The sequence below is a fragment of the Pteropus alecto genome, unplaced genomic scaffold, assembly GCF_000325575.1.
Source record: "Pteropus alecto unplaced genomic scaffold, ASM32557v1 scaffold5, whole genome shotgun sequence".
Classification (NCBI taxonomy): domain Eukaryota; kingdom Metazoa; phylum Chordata; class Mammalia; order Chiroptera; family Pteropodidae; genus Pteropus; species Pteropus alecto.
Genome location: NW_006441953.1, coordinates 19,604,046 through 19,624,663, shown reverse-complemented (window position 1 = coordinate 19,624,663; position 20,618 = coordinate 19,604,046). Strand labels below are relative to the sequence as shown.

The window sequence follows — 20,618 nt, the reverse complement described above, 5'->3', positions numbered from 1 at the left end:
CATTCTCAGAGAAAAAGGTCAACAGGCCTAAAATGGTACAAAATGGTATTTTCCAAAGGATCGCCACATACATTGCCAGAGGCACCATATTCTAGTCACGTCAGCCTCGCAAGCTGGTTAAAGAACTTTCTGCTGACAGTTTGCTCTCTTCCTTTAGCTTGGCTTCCTCTTGTCTTCCCTCAGCAATTGCAATGAGTAAACTGCTGTTTTTATCAACTCATGATGTGTAGGACATGGTAAATCCCAGGTCTCTCAATGTCAAGTGTTCTATCCACCCTGCTGTGTTTGCTGGACCCTAAGCCTAGGCTCCCGGTTTGGAAAAAAAGTACCGATAACTAGGATAAATGCTCTCCAGCAAAATTCCACTTCAAGGTAAAATCATTTCTGGCGATGATTAGTGCACTGATCCAGAGAAGGGCAGGAGCTGGTGATGACCGGGATAAGTTGGAGACAGAGGAAATTCCTACTTTACTTCCTCTGTCAGAGCATTTATCTCACTTGATTTTCATCACCAACCATGAGCTTCATGGAGCCACGGGCTGTGTCAACTCCTAACCACTATACCCCCAGACCCCAGACATCGGCAAGAAGAAATGCAGGCTCATGGTTGACAATAATGATTTTTTGATAAACGGACACATAAATCAGTGAGATAATAGAGGGACTTTTAAAATTCAGAAGCATGAAGAAAAATGTGAAAATATGCAAAAGGTAGAGATCAAGAGTTTTGGCCAGCGAGTCGTTTCTCATAGGAGAAAATGTGACCATCCAGACCACGGGTGACTTGGGATGAAAGGACCAGTGTCAGGTATCGACCCTTGTAATACATGCATTTTATAGCTTTGTCCTGAGGTTTTACAGTTAGCAACTTCACCAGGTCAATCGACATGATTGTAGATACAGACTGAAACATTTTCTGTCTTTATAGGTCATTTGAAGGATGCTGGGGAAGATTGAACACATCTAAGAATTTCTCAAAAGTGAAGGATGCCCAGCATCAGTTTCCATGCATGCCTCTGGTGCAGAAACACCAGCCACTGTGGAACTGGTCTCTGCAGTTACTCCCTAGCGACTGGTGAGTACTTTTCATTTGTCCTCCTTTTGCCTTTCAGTAAGTCACACACATTCAGTTCGGTGATGTCTTTTCAGCATCTCTCTAAATTCTCTATCATGGGAAAGGTTGACCAAAATGTAAGCTCTCACTTAATAGTGCTCTGGTAATGAATCCAGAATTACCTGGGGTGCAAATGTAGTAAGAGAGCTTTCCAGAGTATAGTTAGAGAATCTCACGACAATTAGCACTGATTTGCGCTACAAGAATAGAAGAAAAAAAAAATTGTTTTAAAGGAGAACAAAAAAAGCTACTCACACATACACAACCCCAAAAAATAGCTTCTAGCGCTGGCTGAAAATGATACCATTGGATGACAGAAGAAACACACCAGATTAGCCAATTAGCATTCACCCAAGAAAAGCAAATGCTTCGGAGAGAGTGAAGAAGGGGAAGCCATCAAGAGCGATATCAACTTCACAATAGCCCCGACGGTTTATCTACCGAAAGGAAGTGCTACCTCGCCACGTTTTTGTGACCCTCTCAACAATTCTGGGGGAAAAAAATGTTAGTTCAACATTATCGCAAGCCAGAATATGACTCTATTTATGTGACAAGTTGACAACATACAATTTCATGCTTGTTGAACTGATCGGTGTTATATATTCACTGTGAATATTATGAAGCTTCACCATTATAAATATGAAACAGTATACACTTATTCAAAATAACTCCAGCAGTGGCAATTTATAGCTTGGTTGTTTGTGTTCTTATAAAGTCCAAATGCCACCTTAAGAAGCTGCAGAGTGCAGAAACAGATGTGCAGTGTGACTGCGACGAAAATGGATTGACGATGACCTATGTGAAAGCAAGCTATTACATTTTGGTCTGCATGGCAGCTGACACCAGTTTGTATTTAGATATGTGACTGTTGGGAACACTGTGTCCTTAAAGCTCTGTTTAAACATGGGCCAAGACATTTGTCTACTGGACTAATTATTTTACCACCCTTCTATGGCAAGTATCACTTTTTTTTCCCCTAAAAAAAAAAAAAAAAAAAAAAAAAAAAAAAAAAAAAAAAAAAAAAAAAAAAAAAAAAAAAAAAAAAAAAAAAAAAAAAAAAAAAAAAAGAATGTGAATGTGTATGCCCACACACAGGCACACAATTCCTCCACTGTGCTGCATAAAGTTACTGCAAGTACTTTAAACCTTGGTCATGCCAGGTGAATGTCGGCAAGCGTTCCGGAATGCCTGCATAACAGGATTGTACCACTTTATCTATCAGGTGCCTGGGAACGGGACAAGGCCACAAACCATCAAATCATAAGCTGTCCCAGACACTGTATTTGGTTAGGTTTTTTCCTCTTTCCCCCGGTCCCTTCCTTTCTCTTAGCAAGCTTTGCTTCCACAAGGACAAATTTGGAAGAGTAAAGAACAACACAATTTATCCGAAGGTGGAAGGAAATGAAGGAACCAGGCACCTTGCTAAAGCTAGATATCAAAAATTTGCATAAGTAGTTTTCCAGCAGCAGAGGTGCTGTTCGGAACAAAATAAATTGCTTGTATTGGATGCAAGGGCACAAACCTTGACCAGGTCTGTGGTTGCCTGCTCGCTCATATATTTCTTAAGTACACCCAGATAGTCCTGCTAAGATCTCAAGTTACTTGTCTTCTATAGGTAGACCTACATAGGTAATGGTTTATTTATTTATTCTTTTCTATAATTACTCACTTTTAGGTAGAACTAAAAAGGCTGTCGTTGACATGAAAGTCTTCTACATCCTTTTGACTTTGCAGAAATATAAATCTAAAGAATTTGAAATATAAATTAAGTCGTTCCAGGATTTTCTAGTAATTCTTTGGTTTCCCTTTTGTTTGTTTGTTTGCTTAATCATAGGAAACACCCCCTGGTTCTCGTTTTGAAATCTAGCAAAGGATTCAGTGACCAGAATCCTGGATCTCTTTTGAAATATTTCAGTTGTAGTGTTTAGGAACTTTGCCATTCTAACGAAGTTTGCTATCCGAAATCTGCATTTCTTCCCACTTTTCCTGTTGGACTACAGTGAAGGTGTCGTCGGTCTGTCTAGTAAATCCAACCCACGAGATAACATAATCACGTACGTTCATTTCTCAGGGACCTTGGCGGTTCTTATCTCCCAGCTTTTATGATCTCTCATGAACAGCCAGGAATAGCAACCTGCAGCCTGTTTGTAAAGCCATCTTAGTCTGAAACTGGCCTTTCGCTCTTTTATCACACGGTGATATTCTGCAGCTAAACCCCATTCACCCCAGCGAAATTTGTTCTCAGCTCCATTTTAGAATCACGTATTCCCTGTGTGTATGGAACGTAGCAAACGTGTCATGAAGAGCAATTATTATTTCAATGAACTGTTTATTAATAGAAGATGGTATGTGTGGCTCGCTTAGATTTATTGATATGCTGCCCACTGTACATTATAGCCTGAAGCTACTGAGCTCACCGTCAGCATTTCAGACAAGCATCTCTGCAGTTCACACAGCCCTGGTTCCTCTGTGTGCTTTGCTCAACTTTATTTTACCACTACATCACCTAGAACATTAAACACAATGCTCGAGTTCTGTGTTAAATCACAATTGTTTCCTATTAAATGTTCCAAGCTACCCATTTTTATTAACAGTTACTTTATTAAATCCTTAATAACATAGATAAAATAGTTAGTTAATTTGTGTGTTGAGCCATGGATGTTAATTTGTAAACATAATAACATACTGCAATCATTTGCATAATAGCATTTTAATCTTTTTAGTAAAAGCTGTAATTCCCTACAAAGTACACTGCAGTAGAAACTAAGTGACTATTGGTAATAATACAAAAGGCCTTAAAATTCTGATCCTATTATAGTGTTGGAACATACCCAAACTGCTTCCATAATCTCTGAAATGTTACTGTTCTCTGATTTAGGTGTCTGTGTCAAGAATAAAAATGAAGTATAACTGGTAGCAGTAGACTATTTCCTAAATGTAATTTAGTATTCACTGAGCACCAGCACTTTGCAAATAGCTCTGAGGCTTCCCTTCAAAGTTCAGAGCTCCAGCTTTGCCTATTGTGTGAGGAACACCAAGGAACCCACGCTGAATTCGCTGTGCTGAGGACACGGCTCTGAGCAAGCATGCCGATGGGGCGCAGAAAGGTGCGTCGGCCACCGAGGGCTTGGAGACTGAATCTCTTCCCTCCTCCCTGCCCTACTAGCCTGCTGGTGCCTCTTTGAACTGACTGACTCTGTGCAGAAGTTTGGGAGAAAATGAAAAAAAAGTACAAGAAATACTTAACGAAGCTATTTCTGGGTGAAAAGGAAAAAGAACACTCCATAGGGGGTTTGGTTCCTAGAGCCCATTAATATCAACGACAAGGCCAGTGAAAGAAAGAAGAGAGAGAGAGAGAAACAGAGACAGAGAGAGAGAGAGAGAGAGACAGAGAGAGGGGGAGGGAGGAAGAAAGAGAGAGAAAGAGAGAGAGAGAAGAAAGGAAAAGAGAAAAGAAAAAAGAAAAAAAAGAAGGTAGTTGTTTAAAAGTCAGGCCAAGTCATTTTATGCAAGATCTGGTAATTCATTAATCCATCCTGCTGCAAACCTTGAATGAATAACTTGCAGTAGTAATGGAGATGGGCAGGTCTACAAAGTGTTAGTGTTTAGAATCTAAAACTATGCAAATTATTATATTATTTTGGAACAGAAAAGGCATAAAAGTATCTCTTATCATCATTTTGAGACAAATGGTGTAATGGATAAGAAGTCATTTGTCTTCGTAAAAGTTTGCCCTTGCCAAGAATATGAATCTGTGTTTCATTGTGTATCTCTCCCAACTTTTTCTTTGCTTTCATTCTGGCTGCATGTAATTCAGCATCTTTGGCAGGCTATAGGAAAATACAGTATCCAGCTTTGCTTTCAAACTACATACCTCAGCGTGCACAGTCTTGAAAGTAACCTGAGAGGTTAAAGAAGGAAAAAAAATGGTCCTTACAAAACTGTTTTACATCACAGGCAATTCATTTTATAAAACCCACAATAAAAGTTTTCACTGCTAAAAGAATAGGCACATAATTATAGGGACAAATTAACCTTGTTAAAAATGTAAAATCTAAGGTAGGAAGCAGTAGAAGAACAATTTGGCTTAACGAGGCAGTCTTTAATGTTCATCTTTTTATCTGCTTTGTGTGTTGATCTCATTCAGAGGTGAGCCATCTGCTGGGCTGTATTTCCACGACATTGCATATAGATAGGGGACATGGACAAATAGACACAGCATATGTATAAGGTTACTACACAAGCACACACAGTTGCTATACAAACGGACAGTTTGTCCCATGCAGCATCCTGTGTCTTGATTACTTTATCTTTGAAGTAAATCTAAGAGTCAATGAGCCACTTTTTCCTGATTCCTCTCCAAGTTTTCTTTCTTGTGGTTGTGGGTCTTCACTTTTCGGGCTTCAAAGATATCCAGGTGGAGTCATTTTTATTTAAAAGACCCAGTTAAGAGTTGGGGAGGTGGGAAAAGCCTAAGATGTGCCCTTAAATGGCTTACCCACTTCTTGGGGTACCCAGAATATCTGCCACAAAATAGTTGGTCTATATCCCCTCAAAATAAAAAATAGTACATTCTACGATCATTGTGCCTAATTAAACATATAGATTCTCACTTTCCAAATTGCAAATAGCTAAGAACTGGATCGACTTCCATGAAAAATAGCAGCCAACCTCATCTTTCATAACCACAACCTACATTCACAAAAGCAAGAGCCAGGAAAGTTAGTGAAAAGACGGTCATGTAGCCGGCATCCTGTGACTTGCTATTTATTCGTAGGGGTTGATGCCAAAAGACACAGCCCTGTGGGTCAGAACTCCTGAGCCATATTTTTCTAGTGGTCAGCATAATGGTGAGGAAGAAATAGGGTGATAAACCAGATGTTCTCAAGATAAAGCAGATGTTATCAAGCCAAGGAGTCTAAAACAGTCTTTAACTGAGGTGTGTAGATTAATGCGCGCGCGCACACATGCGCACACACACACACACGCACACACACGCACGCGCGCACACACACACACACACACTATTTAGACTCCCTGCAAGATAAGCCGACAGTAGAAGTTGAAACTAACGTAGCACACAGGCTGGGCCAGATCATTGCTTCCTGATTTGTGACTCTCCATGACGAACATTTAACTGATTTATACTCAGAATTTGGAATTTTGTGGTAGACGACAAATGCAAAGATAAGTACAACATAAATTTTTAAAATACTCCATAAGTCTCCATGAGTTTCAACATTCTTCAATGTTCTTATGTTACAGCCAATTATCTCCCCACTTAAATGGCTATTATTTTCTTACTTGAAGTCTATGTTCTCCGTAAGTGTTATTACCAAGTGTGGCAAAAATCTGGATGTGGGCTGTAAATTTAATTTAAATGACAAACATCTATTGATTGCAAATTGGAAATTCCAGAAATCTCGAATCCCTCTCTCGTGCATAAATTCAGTCTCTCTGCCATAACAAAGGAGAATTTATTCTCCCGATGATTAAATTAAGGTGAGATGTTTTTCACACACATTTTTTTCCCTCTGTTTGTTTTGTTAAAATTCCAAGAGGTTTGCCATTCATAGAAAAGTCAGTCTGACCACAGGCACAGTCAGAAGCAGGAATTCATTAGCATGGAAGACTGCAGAATTTCCTCCAAAGAGATAAGTGAGAAAATGCAGACACCAAGTAAATCTGTACATTGGGTTAAATATGTTCTGCCCCTTTAAAGCAGCAGGAGGATGGAGAGTCCCTTTGTAAAACAACTCACAAGCCTACGAAAGTAGTTCAGCCCGTAAAGGTGAGCAGAAACTTAACCAGGAAGATATCCATGAAGTTCTGATTCTCTTCGGAACATTTTTGAGTTAGCTTTCTTTGCGACCTCTCTCTCTAACCTAACTCATATTCATCAGGGCTGGTGGAATGTGCCTTCAAGGTGTTTCAAATTCCCTGGATTTCCCTGGACACCATCCCTTCTGCTGTCACCTTGTCCCTTCCCTGCACCTGCATTGCATGGGGTTTGGAATGTGGCTGGGCCTGCTGCCGAATTCCCTTACTTTCTGCTTGTCCATAGTTTTTACAGCTATCATAATTATCCCTCTTAAATACCATCTCTATTACATGGCTCTGCTACTTAAGAAATCTCTAATGACACCTAATTCCTTCCATGTAAACTCTAAACATTGGGTTCTCATGGCAGGCCATAATTTTGTACCCACCCTAAATGCAAATTTACTACTAGTCTCTTGTTCCCATCAATGTATATTTTCTTTGAGTAAACCAAGCTCTTTGCCTACTTATTCCCTCTATGAAAACACTTTACTCTCATTCTCTTATCAGCCTTGGTGACATTATTCTTGCTGATTTCTTCCTTAGCTAGGATACACACACACAGATATGTACATGTATATACGCATACGCAGTCTCGCAATGTTTCCCAGTTGCTAATATATATAATATATAAATAACTATGCATACAAAGATACATGTACATGTATAGAGGAATATACAGTCTTACATTGTTTTTCAATTGCCAATATATGTGGCTATATATTATGTATATGTATATATGCATACACGCACAGTCTCACATTGTTTGCTAATTATTTTGTATTTCTTCATTTGGCCTCCCTAACTTTTTTCTCTAGGAAACAGATCTCTTGTACTTTACATATACCTTCGCATTATCTAATGCAGACCACACCATCAAAAAATACATCATGGTTAACTCATTAAGCATGCTGTAAATATTTATTGAGCACACTTTCTTCTGTTTTCTAAGAAAATGTCTAGGAAAACTTCAGTGAGCAAGACAAGTAGGTCCTTGACACCTAAAATGCTCACAGACCACTGAGTGGCTAAGATTGATTTTTTTTTGTTTTTTAACTTTTTGAAAAATACAGAATATTCGTCCATCTTAGAAAAAAAAAATAGAATATAACTGAAAGTCAAAAGAAGAAATGTAAATCATCTATATTTCCATCAGAATGATCAAGTATTCTTGCAAGCTTCCACCCAACATTCCTTTGGTGACATATCGTAGGATACCTTACAGACAGCTACCCCGACATTGTTTCCCACGTGCTCTCCTGTAAAAGTTCACAGTGTCAGATCTTACTGAGAGTCCGGGTAATTACCCAATGTGAGTACGGGCGGCAGCTGTGAGCCCTTCTCCCACATTAGCACAGGCAGCCTTCAGAACATATTGTGAGAAATGACCTACTCGAGACAACTACAGTCTCATTTGCCATGTACTAAAGAACCCCAAGTAGCTGCATTCATAAATAACAGACAAATGAATGAAAGATGCCCATTAAAGCAGGTGTTAAAATAAAGTCGGGACAAGGTGGCCCACAATGACCCAGAAGGGGCTATGTGCTATTTAAACTAACCCCATGCCACTCGTCTTTACACACTGCCATGCTGTAAAAATAGTCCTTTATTCTCTTCCTTCAAACAAAGCACAAAAGCAACACAGGGAAGGAAGTTATGTTGCAATATTCTGAAGCATAAATTTTGCTACCAGCCAGTCCAGGGACGGTATCCTGTTCTCCTGACACATGGATCAGATTCACTGGAGGCTGCGCCTATAGGCCTTGTGTCCTGTTTTTCTAGGCGGCTTCTGAATCATACCTGGTTACCTGCATTTACACATCCAAACATAGGTTGTGCAAGCAGAGGTCGCTGTTTGTGTGTCCAGTTACTCAATCAATGTGTACAATTGAGTGTTGGCGCAGCTTGCTCCCACTCAAGAATTCCCTCTTTCCCAAATGATGACATTCAATTTCATTCTTTTTTTTTTCTTCTACAGTTAAATAAAACTTTAACTTAGATTCGAGTGTATGGAAGAGGCCAAAGGAATAAATTTCTATTTACTCCCAGCGTTTCAACATCCTGCTGTACTATCTGTCGCTCTCAAAACCCCTTTCTCTCTGCCTTGATTAGAATTCAGAAATCCCGTGGCCTGTTTCCAGCGGGGTCATCAGTGAGTCAGGGAAAAAGGTTTAACTGTCGGTGCCTTATTTTATTCTGGGAATCTGAGGTAGATAATGCTTGTTACTGGCAGATCAGAGGTGGCAGAGATCGTGACTGTTTGGCTTGCTCAGGTACAAGGCCTTCACAAATGTGATGAGGCAGAGTTTTGAGAACTGGAAGAAAGTGAGCACAGGTTGAAGTCCGCTGTGAGAGCTTTAAAGGCACAGGCTCTGGGAAATGACTTGATGCAACATGCAGCTTTGGTAGAAGCAACACAAAGCGGAGGACAGTTAAAGGTTATTTTGTGGCACATGGGCCTTCTTCGCAGGGGAAAACAGACAGAATTTTAGAATCCCACTTATGCTCAAAACACATTTTTTTTTTTCCAAAAGATGTCTGAATTTAGCACTAGAAGAGAAAGAGTAGAGGCATCTTGGCCGTATGCAAATGCTGAGGAAGTGTCTGCTGTTTGTAACTGGTGTTGCCACACATACGACCTTACCCTCCGCATAGACAAAGAAGAATGGGTTAGTGACTTCACAGAAAACTAGTGTGGGGATTTAACGAATACTTCTGTTGTCTGTCACTAAGAGAATTCCCAACATATCAATCCCAAGACCCTGGGCACCTCGATAATTTCATGTGATTATCTGCTTCTTCATATCCTGTACCTTAACTGTATTTTCTCTTAGAAATTTGACCAATTATTCTTTAGTGTTTCATAAAGGGAGCTTCCGATGACTTTTTTTACACAGGGTTTCACAGCCATAGAAACTTTGTCACTTGGGGCCAAAGAGCTCTGTGTTGTGGGGAGCTGTCCTGTACGTTGTAGGATATTTAGCAGCATCCCTGGTCTCTGCCCACTAAATGCCAGTAGCATCTCCTTGCTCCCAGCCCTAACATTAGAATCTGTCTCTAGACATTGCTGAATGACACCTAGGAAACAAAACGGCCTTCGGTTGAGACCCGCTGGTTTAAAATGACCTAATGGGAGATTAAAATAAATTAAAACAATTCTGTCAGTGGTAGAAAGTTACATAGGGAAACAAAAAGGGATTTGCTATCTCTGTGGAGATTAAGTATCTACAGATAACTAGTTGCTGAACCAAGTCTCCCAAAGGTGTCAAAGAGAAGTACCTCATGCAGGTGCTACAACGTGAAATATGGGGACACAAGCCACGGAGAAAGTTGCCTTTGTTGAAACCAGTCCACCAGGAAGCCATTGACTACCATGTGATCTCTCTCTACCTTTTTTTTATTCCCTAACCATCATCTACAAAGTGTGTGGCATTCACCCAATACGGAATAGCCGATTTTTAGATAAGAGGTCTATAGAGATGGACATTTTCAAAAGTACTGTTTATTTAATGCAGCATGACTTAAAATGCACCTGTAACCTGACAAGTGTACTGAATGAGGAATGTTCAATTTACCAGTTCTAACCAGCCAAGTCCTCACATGAACTTTTTAAGACCCAACTGAGAAGCCTGGGAAAGTATAACTAACCACAAGCCGTCAGCGTTTCCTCCACCGTATTCCTTATCCCCAGCCCTACCTCCACTACCTTAAGATTCTGACCCACATAATGCTTCAGACGTATTAAAAAATCTTAGCCGTCGGCAGGACCTAATGCTGCACCAGCTGACCAGCTATCCATGTTAACCAACACTGCAAGGAAAGATTCTGTTCTATTTTTAAATACATTGAGCAAAGAAGCAGCTTGATGTGTCTTTGTAAAGGATGGCTGTCACCCAAATTCACTGTTACTCTATTTTTATCAATGATATAGACTTTGAAGTCAGATAAATTTTGGGTTCAAATCCCATGTCTTTATTTGTCAACTGTGTGATCTGAGAAAAATCACTTACCCTCTCTGAGCCTCAGTGTCTGCATATGTGTAAAACGGGAATGGGAATACTAGTACCTAAATAGTAGGTTATTTTGACGGATGAGTGAGATGACATCCATAAAGCACAAGTGTCCCAAAATGTTGGCCATTTTGTTATTACTGTTATTGTTATTAGCTTTACGATATTCATAGTTCACTCACTGTTTGACAAGCACTTATTCAACACCTTCTGTGTGCTCGTTGCTGGAAACACTCGGTAAATATAAAATTGGTTTCTTAATGACTCAATAAACATTTATTCTGTGGCTTTTATGTGCTAGGTGCTGGAAAAACTCAATAAATATTGTAAAATTGTTTTTTTTTTAATGACTGGAGATTTCAACCAAATAACATTGAAGTATAAAAAAAGTCTCTGCTGGCAGATAAAAAATATATTTAAAGTGCTTTGGATGGAGGGTGCACATAGTAGGTAGAAAATGTTAGATGATGAGGATGGTGCTGATGGTTTCGATACTGAAAATTAGATTGATTTGGCAACTTTTTATTCAATTTTTATTCAATTCACTTGCCAGAGTACTCACTTAATGTTTGTCCCCATAAGAAAACATATATTTGAGAAAATGAGTACTGATCATGTGAGAAATAACTTTTTTCCTCAAAGTAACACTTTTATAGGAGTATATTAATATTCTTTATTATAGAGTAGGCTTCTAATAAGAGTATAGATAGAGCCTGGGAGGTAATTCTCACTACTGAAAGACAAATGAATTTTGACTAATTGATAAGTAAATATTAGAGTAGTTGGTTTTGAAATTTCCAAGATATATAGAAATCAGAGGTATGTATTAAAATAATAATAATAATAATAAACTGCTCACCTACTTTGCAAAACAAATAAAGGTAGACATTGTACCCCTTGGTTTAAAAAAATGGCTTCTTTCACATTAATTTATACTAGGTACCATTTTCTGTGGAAAACAGGGATAAACAGGAAAATAGGGATAAACAGGTTTAGACTTTAGTTCTTCTTTGTCACTATTTCTTTCACAATCCCTTAGTATTTCAACACAGTTTAATGTACTCTGTTGCAGATCCTTAGCCCCTTAATTCTCAAAAAAAAAAAAAATCCATTTGTTTCCCAAACACTGTTTTTCACAAAACAGGAAGTGCCTAACTGTGATAAAAAGACTTTTGAGGACAGCAAAGTAAGAAGTTTGTATGCTTTTAGACCAATAATCATGTTCGTCTGACCCAAGCCAAGTTGAATGAGAAATTAATTTCACCAATGGGTGTCCTTACCTCAAATATGTTCGAAGGCTCATTGTTGTACTGATTGGATATTATTTCTGATTGGTCACTGCACCACTTGAGTCCACCCAGAAAGCTGTCTGTATCCAAGTCGTTCACGTCTAGTTCAGAAAGGTCAAGTTCAGGAAGATCTGGGCAAAGAGGCTGGTCTTCACCAACCAAAGCAGCACACTGCGGGAGGCGGTGGGGGGGCGGGAAAAAAAGCTTTCATTAACTTCAGGAATTTATTAAACTGCAATAGCATGTGATAGGAATTAAGCCTGGTTAATTCAACGACACCACCAAAGCTGGTTTCCAGGGTTTTAGTCACTAGAAAAAACATCCTAAATTCTTTAACTCACTTTACTCCCAAAGGAGACTTTGCCTGATCCATTTGGATCCCAAATTCTACCTCCAAATCCATGGTAAATGCCATGCTTCCATGAAGCCTTCTCTGATTCTTCCAGTTAGAAATCAACTGGATTTGTTTGTGCCTCTTTAACAGCACTTACCAAGTTTCAAATTGTTTCCTGGTTAATGATATGCAAAATTTCACTCCACCCTTAAGACTACAATCCTTCTGAGAGAGGGGAAAAAAATTCGATTTTACCTTGGAATTGCCATCACACATAACAGAGACAAAATAAGAAACTGCTAAATGAAAAATATAACATAAGAACTGTACTAGGAAAACTTTCTCCATTTACGCTCATTTTAACCATTATAATCCATTTAATTCATTTAGCAGCTAATGATGCAAAGTCGTTTAACTTGTCCATGGTTCTCTTGAATGGTTATTTAAATCTTTTACTTGACTTCATGTATTTCTGAACTTTTATCTTGACACAGGTCAAAATCGATTTCCTGTGATGAAGGACAAAAATCATATTTTTTTCTAAATGATCTTTATATCTTTCACTATGTGTAACATGCAAGTCGTGTGTGTGTGTGTGAGTGTGATCACCTGAGTTCTGTAAAGGAAAACCACTATAGCACACCACAACTATATATTTTTTATCATTTATGTATTCCTAAACTATGCTCTAAGTGAATTCAAAGAAACTCATTTTCTTTGATGCTTTAAAAACGATTTCAATATATTGAGAGGTTTAAAATATCCTCTACTGTGGATGGGCTACTTATCACCAAGGCAATCTTAGATTGGCATAGTGTTTCACCCCGTTATCAAAGAGGTGGTCGTCCAACCTAGATCTGGCTGTCGGACTGCTGATTCCTCACTGAGCACTGTAAGGAACCCTACAGAAACTTCCTAGCACGGGGGTCCGGTGGTGAGAGACCTAGGACATTATCCACCTACATGCCAAGGAACCTAAATCAGCGGCCTCACATTCTGAAGTGGCGGCCTCGTGGCCCGGCCTTCCGGGGTCAGGAGAGATGCTGTGGAGTCGTTCACAACCAGCGGCTGCTGGACATAAAGCTAGAGATCCTGCTTGACATTTAGATTTTGAATAAAATAAGTTGTATGCAGATATTGCTCTCGAGCATCCCTGTCATCCCTGGCAGACTACATTACACGGGTCATACACCTCAGCGTGATCCTGGGCACCACGCTGGGAAGTGGATACTGGGTAACGGAGTCAACAGTCGGTAAGGGAAGGCAGGGAGGGGCCTGACAATCTCTGCAGATCTTCCCCAAGACCACCAGGCCCCAGCGAGATCCCAACTGCAGGCACAGAGGCAACACAAAGAAAGGGCAAGCCCCTCATATAAACTCTTTCCTTATCATTTTATGGATTTTTCCTTTTTTATTATCTGAGTTAGCCCAAAGTTACAGATCGGTACCCTTGACTAGGTTTATGAGTAAGCGGAGAGCGGGCTGAGATTTTATTCTGGCGCAAAGTTCCTGTTTTGTTTTGGGTCTAATGCTCCCAGCCTCCGTACTTGCCCCTGCTGCTCATCTTCTAAGCACAAACACGCCGCGTTAAGTCTTCTGCAACGCAACCAATTCAGAGACAAAGGGATAACTTCGTCAATGGTGTAGAAAACACTAGGATTTCACTGGGGGTTAGTCTTATTTAAAAAAAAAAAAAAAAAAAAAAAGCGAAAACAACAAAAAATAAAAGTTAGAAAACATCAGATCTCTATACCCGGCCTAAGTTCCTGCTGTGCAAAGCAGAACTTAGAAACCATGTTTGGGAATGCCAGGCTCCTTGCTCTCTCTTTAACTGCCCTCTCCAGGCACTGCTAGTTCCAAACCCTTTAACCTTTCATAAATATATATTTTAAGTCACTTTTAAAAACCATTGAAAACATCAGATCAATTTGTTTTATATCTCTCTGTGCTATAATTCACCTATTTCTTTTCCTTTCTCTCTCTTTCTCATTTTTGCTTTTATGTTATGAAATGCATGTGCTCTCGCCAGGGCTGACGTGCTAATAAAGTCAGGGCTTCTGAATGTGGCATTATCCTGATAATCTAAAACACATTAGTGGTAGCGAGCGTTCCTGTTACTCATTTATATTTGGCCTTTAGATGATGCCAGACTCACCCGTCCCAGCCCCGTAACTGTCTTCGTCTGCCATGCTGATATGTACCGCTTCCCTCTACATCTGTAACAGGTGTGTTTTATTGCAGTTACACACACACGTTCTCCTGCTTCTCTGCAACTACGACAGCTATTCCACAATGGTAGCCTTAATTTTATAATAAGATTTAAGAGGATAAAGCAGTCACTAAACACAAAAGCCTAATTATTGTACATTATTTCACCCCAACAGACTTTTCTCTTAGTTAAGGAGCAAACAATAAATTAGCTTAACTGCACTGATGATAATGAATCATTATAATTAAGTATAATTCTCCATTAACCTTTTGGAGGTTTTGTGCCTTTGATGGTAAATTTTAAAGAGAAAGAGAAGAACGAGTGGACTTGACCACATTAATTATATTCATGAAAAAAATCTTACTTCTTAAAAAAAAAAATTAGTTAAGACAGGGGAAAAGGGATAGGGCAGGGGGCAGTTAAGAATGACAGTCTCAGTGGAGTGTCTGTCACGTGAATCATCTCTGTCAATCTTAGTAGCCTTATTGTATATAACCTTCATTAAACTATGAAACACTGGGGACTCTGAGTAGCTATAGTGATACAGGCCTTTATTAACCAATGTGCTGTCCTGTCATTATGTGCAAAAGGGCATAATACGCTTTAGGATGACAGCAAACATTAATGATTCAAAAAATGAAAGCTGCCTGCACTACCTGCTGCTCATAATATTTTAGACTGGCGGAGGTGATTTTAGAGCTGCTGCCGCCAAGGCAGGGCTTCTAGCAGCTTGCTGCCTACCGTGCAACAGAGAAGCGACGGGCCAGTCTCAGCCAACCGACAACTCAATCCCCAGCTGGACAATTAGCCCAAGATCTCACCTCCTTAAGACAAAAATAAAAGGGCCACTGTCCTAAATGGTTCTGATGCTTATTTAAAAGTGACTGCAGGAATTCCAATGATTAAAATAAATCTGCCGTATTTCCATATGATCTAGTTCCTCAACCAACTCCTAGCAGCATCAGGAATAATACAAAATGGAAAAATGAAAGTACAGCAGCTGAGACACACAGTGCTAGTCAGACGACCACCCAGAAGACTCGCCAGCTACTTGAAGACAGGACTTTGAAGCCACTTATAACCCTGACTCATAATAGCCACAGGACATCGGAATTATCCATATCTATTCCGCCTTACCAAGAAATCGCAACGAGATAAGAACAATTGCAATCCACAGATATGACCTGCCAAGGCAAGCGAGGGCAAGCGGAGCCAACATTTGCAAACCCAACAAAGAGTTAAGAATCCACGGCATGCCTGGCTAGATAGGAAAAATGCACTCGCAGCCGGCCTTAGCCAAATTATTTTCACTTTAGATGTGTATCGCTGCACCACATGGACATCTTATTTAATCAAATCACGTGTGGCACTCGATCCTCCCCCTTACCCTACGTGCCCCCAGCTACCCAGAGGGAGCCCTCGCAGTCCTTTGCCAGGTTCATTGTGAGCAGCTCGGATCTTCCGTGCACTTCAATTCGGGTCCATCTCACCAGAGTCCACTGAAAGTTTCACTTGTTTCCCAAGTTGCCCAAACTTTCCGAGAACATTGCATTGTGCAGAATGCAAACATGCCAGGTCCTCGTCCCCCAGCTAAGTCGCTCTAGACTCCAGAGATTACAAGGAAACGGCTTGCGTTTTTCCCTCGGTATGAATTGTAGCCAGCAGAGACTGTGGAATTGATGTATTGCCGTCTATTTTTATACAAGCAGCGAGCAGCTCCACACACAGTCCTGCATAAACTCTATTCTCTCTCCGGCTTCAGGCAGCAATCCGTGGTACAGCGAGATTTAACCGTTGGCTTCCCTGCCACCGATGCTAACGGAAAACCTCGCACTGTAAGGCATATATATTCTTTTCTATTTGCTTGTCAAATCTTTCATCTACATAGAAGAGTTCTAAAGGAGTCGGCTTCGTCTTTTTGTGTTCTGTAGGAAAAGCAATCTAAAATAGTCCAGCAGGATTACTTAGAATTTTGCGAGTTCTCTGTCTGATGAACACAGAGACACAGGGAGAAAAAAAAAAAAAAAAATTCCAGACTAGAGTCAAAACTGACTCTGTTTGAGCACATCCATTTTAATATTTTTATCTTCATCTTATTATAAATAGAAATGGCATTTTTCCAACCAGGCCACTAAACACCACTGGAAAGACTTCAGCTTCTAATTCATATCAATATCTTAGAGCATAAATATTGCATATGAGTAGAAACAGAGCCAAAGGCACATGGAAAGAGTTTCCAACTGCAACAGATACAGATGACAGCAGCTAAGCTTTGATTTGCTCAAGGCATCTCAGAGCCACCTTAAAATAGCAAACTTATTGGAGTTAAGATAAGATTAAGATTCCTTTCTAAAAGCTCCTGCCCAGGCTACTTTTCTACCTCCTCTCCTCGCCCAAGCCCTTCCCCCCTTACAGGAATAATTGCATCGCGAGGAAAGCTTCAGTCCTGGCTGCAATGCCGAGCCCAGCCCCAGCTCACCTCGATGTCACTCCATACAGAGTCCTGGTTGCACATGTCCCACGCCATCCAGCTCCTGAATGACGCCAGTCAAGCTTTTTCAACTCCAATCCACAGTGACACAGAGCACACACTCATGCAGGCAACCAGCCCCTTACTGAGAGTGAACTGAAGGCACCTGTCTTACTACAGTCCCCAGTCACATGACAAAGCTATTAAAAAGTAGGCTGGGCTGTCACTCACCCAGCCTCCCTTCTCCTGTGCAGCTAGCTGCTCAAACTCGTGACGTCACTCAAAGGCAGCCCTCTGCCTCAGTGAAGTAACGTTAAAAAAAAAAAAAAAAACGGAAAGAAGAAAAAAAGAAAGGAAACACTTGGACTTTTGGAGGCTTTGAGCATCATGCTGTGATTAAAGCCAGCTTTGAATGCCACAGACTCTAAACGGAGCCCTGGCCATATAATAACTAAAATCCCCTGCAATCTTTTTTTAATTTATTTTCCTTCCAAAACAAGCAAGTGGCAAAGCGCCCTGTTTCATGACAGAGTGACTATATTCTTAACTAAATGTGTACTTTCTAAGGACTAGAATTCTAAGACGTCCAAGTGGACTCTAGCTCGGTTTGGGACTAAAGAAAAAGCTTATCACATGATGCATTTTTATGAGACATTTTCTAATCGAGAGAAGTGTTTGAAAGCAGAGAATGGGGAATGCATTTTTTTGCTTGTTTTATCAACAAAACAGCCTGTATTAAGGTATAAACAAACTCCTCTACCCAGAAATTGGCTGCCCCTCTGGCAGTAGGGAATACCAGCTCCTGAAGTGTCACTGCAGTTTGCTTTGCTCCATATAAGGAGAACAAGCAACAAAATACCATCCTTTCAGGTCCCTTCTAATTATTTCCATTTCTCTCATAGGCTCCCAGAAAACAAGTGTGAGTCAATACAGTCGCCGCTGCTGTGCCCAGATCAGCTTAGTTTCCCGGCTGCCTTTTTTTCGTACATGTAGCATTTCCTCTCTAACTGCCTTAGGGTGCCTTTTTGAATAAACACTGGATTCCAGCCCTAGTGCCCTGGGTTGTGTAGTTTGTGTTCCAGATCAAGAATGTTAGTGGAGTGAGGGGAAAACACTAACATGCTATTAACAGAAATATTCATTTCTCGAGCTTTTTAGTTTTTAGGGTTTTTTTTTTTTTTTTTTTTTCCCAGCTTCTACTCTGAGACACTGAGGGCTAATGCAGGTGCAACTGTTTTATGATGACACTACATACTGAATACATAACAAACTCAAGATACTAGATATCACCGAAAAACACTTTCCATAATACTACAGAGCTCTCATTTAACCCTTCCAAGTTCCAGGAACATGTATACATGTATAAATATGTATATTTGTGAATATATATGTTTTCATAAAATTCAATGCCCAATGTACTTTTCAGATCAGCTCAATTATTTTACTTGATAATAACTTATCTGAAAAAAATTCTCCATGTATTTAAAAATAGTTTTTAAAGCACTATCAACTTAAACGCCTCTTCTATCTAGGTTAATTTAATGTGTTCTCTATTGTTCACCTCCTGGTGAAGAAAAAAATGGTAATTTGCTCTAACACATACTTTAAAGTTGCTCAAATATTAAAGTGAAAGAAAGAAAAACAAAACAAAAAAATGCATCGGGCTGCTTGTTCTTTCAGACCACACATATAAGAGATGTGTCCACTCTGATATCTGCAACAAGTTGCTAGTAAATTTCTGAATAGTGTGATGAAATTGACAGTTTGTCATTATTGGACATACAAAGATGGTCAAAAGCTTTGACATTTTAAGTTAGCTGAATACATGTCATCGGAACATCTTCCCTCTTAGAAATAGGGGAAAATTACTGTAGTTTTAATTTTCTAAATCAAGAAAGAACTGGAAAATATAACCTCAAGAAGGCTGTTATGCATGCAATTAGTGGCATTACTCTGCATTCCCCACAAAGAAACACTAATTTTCCTCGAAATTATATTCTGATTTAATGTAAAACCACAGTAAATTATTAAAATTCGGGGAAAGGTCATTGGCTCTACCCTCAGCAGGGTCAACTGTGAAATAAGATTGGTCACTTGACCAAGAAGAGTTGGTGTTTATTAATTATTATCAAGTGATCCCTGTGTCGTGATATCCTGATACTTTTTCATTGTGTTGATCGAATGCTAGGCATCCACTACATTTTTTTAAACCCTATTCACACCTTTTAAAGAAATTCTTTACACTGGAACACTTTGTATTATCGTTTTTGATATTTTAACCTGTTCATATTGTGGTGTTGGGTTCTCGTTTGTCTTTTATGCCACTTAATTTCACTTTTTCTTAATTGAATCAGCACATTCACTGAAACCAGAGGTGGTTTAATATGGTTTTTTTGTTGTTGTTCATCATCACAAAAAGGGTTAGTTGGGAGTCAAAACATTGAAGTGATTTATAAACTATAGCATACTATATTTTCCCTCAAATTTCTATTGCTGTACAAATCAAAGTATAAGTAGATTCTTGGGACAAATTAGAGTACCTTCCATTATTCTTTTTTTAAGTCTCAAAATTACAATCGAGGAGAGGGATATTTTAGAGGTCTTGTACTTTGCTTAATTAGCTCTTCAGATTAAAATTTTTCTTCTGTCCAGTTTTTTCTTTTCTCAGGAGAACATAAATTGTTAGTTGCTCACCAACCTTGGTCTTTTCTGGCTTCCCGGGCAGTTTCTATATTTAATTCTGTGTCTGCCTTGACTGTTTCTCTTCCTCCCTCTTTGCAACCCTCCCTTCACCCCTTCATCAACTCTGCCTTCGAGATTTCCAAACGTTTAGTTTCAACAAGAATCTATTGAAATCTTACTGTGTCCACAGCATCGTATCGTAAGGATTGCCAAGAAGGCATGTGACATAGGCACAAGGGAGCACATAATTTGAGGGAGAAGGACAGCCTTTAAAAACAGAGAATAATTTGATATGAAAAGAAAAAAAAAAAACCACAATGTTTTTTTTTTTTTTCGCCCCTCTCAATATCCAGTTTCCTCTTCTTAAAACACACCCTGTTAGGTACAAGGTCCTCTGACTAACCATTATAATTCACACCCAAATCAATCCCATTTTTTCACAACAATAGAAAGAGGTATTTATTAACATCTGTTGAGTGACCCTGATGTTCCAAATCTACACAGAGCCTAGATTCTATCCCGATGGAATTTCTTCCTCCTTTGATTCACTTCACATTTTCCAAAACTCTGACACTGTTGGAGGAACTAGCATCTATCCTTTGAGTTAATGACAAGAGAGAAAATAAACCTTCAAGAGGATAATTTAAGTTTATGATAAAAATATTTGACCAGGTATAATTTGGGCTT

The 20,618-nt window shown here is 39.5% G+C and overlaps 1 protein-coding gene across 4 annotated transcripts in view; it reads right to left on the bottom strand.

The window, feature by feature from the left end:
- The window catches only part of PPARGC1A (PPARG coactivator 1 alpha), a 598,261-nt gene that overhangs the window by 73,248 nt on the left and 504,395 nt on the right, over window positions 1-20,618 (bottom strand). For 3 of the 4 annotated variants that reach the window (XM_006918959.3, XM_006918957.3, XM_025051802.1), the window contains one exon: window positions 12,228-12,407. In XM_006918959.3, coding sequence (XP_006919021.1) covers window positions 12,228-12,407 — 180 coding nt within the window. Of the gene's footprint in view, window positions 1-12,227; window positions 12,408-17,258; window positions 17,336-20,618 lie in introns of those variants that run through there. The other variant, XM_006918958.3, reaches the window with a different exon arrangement.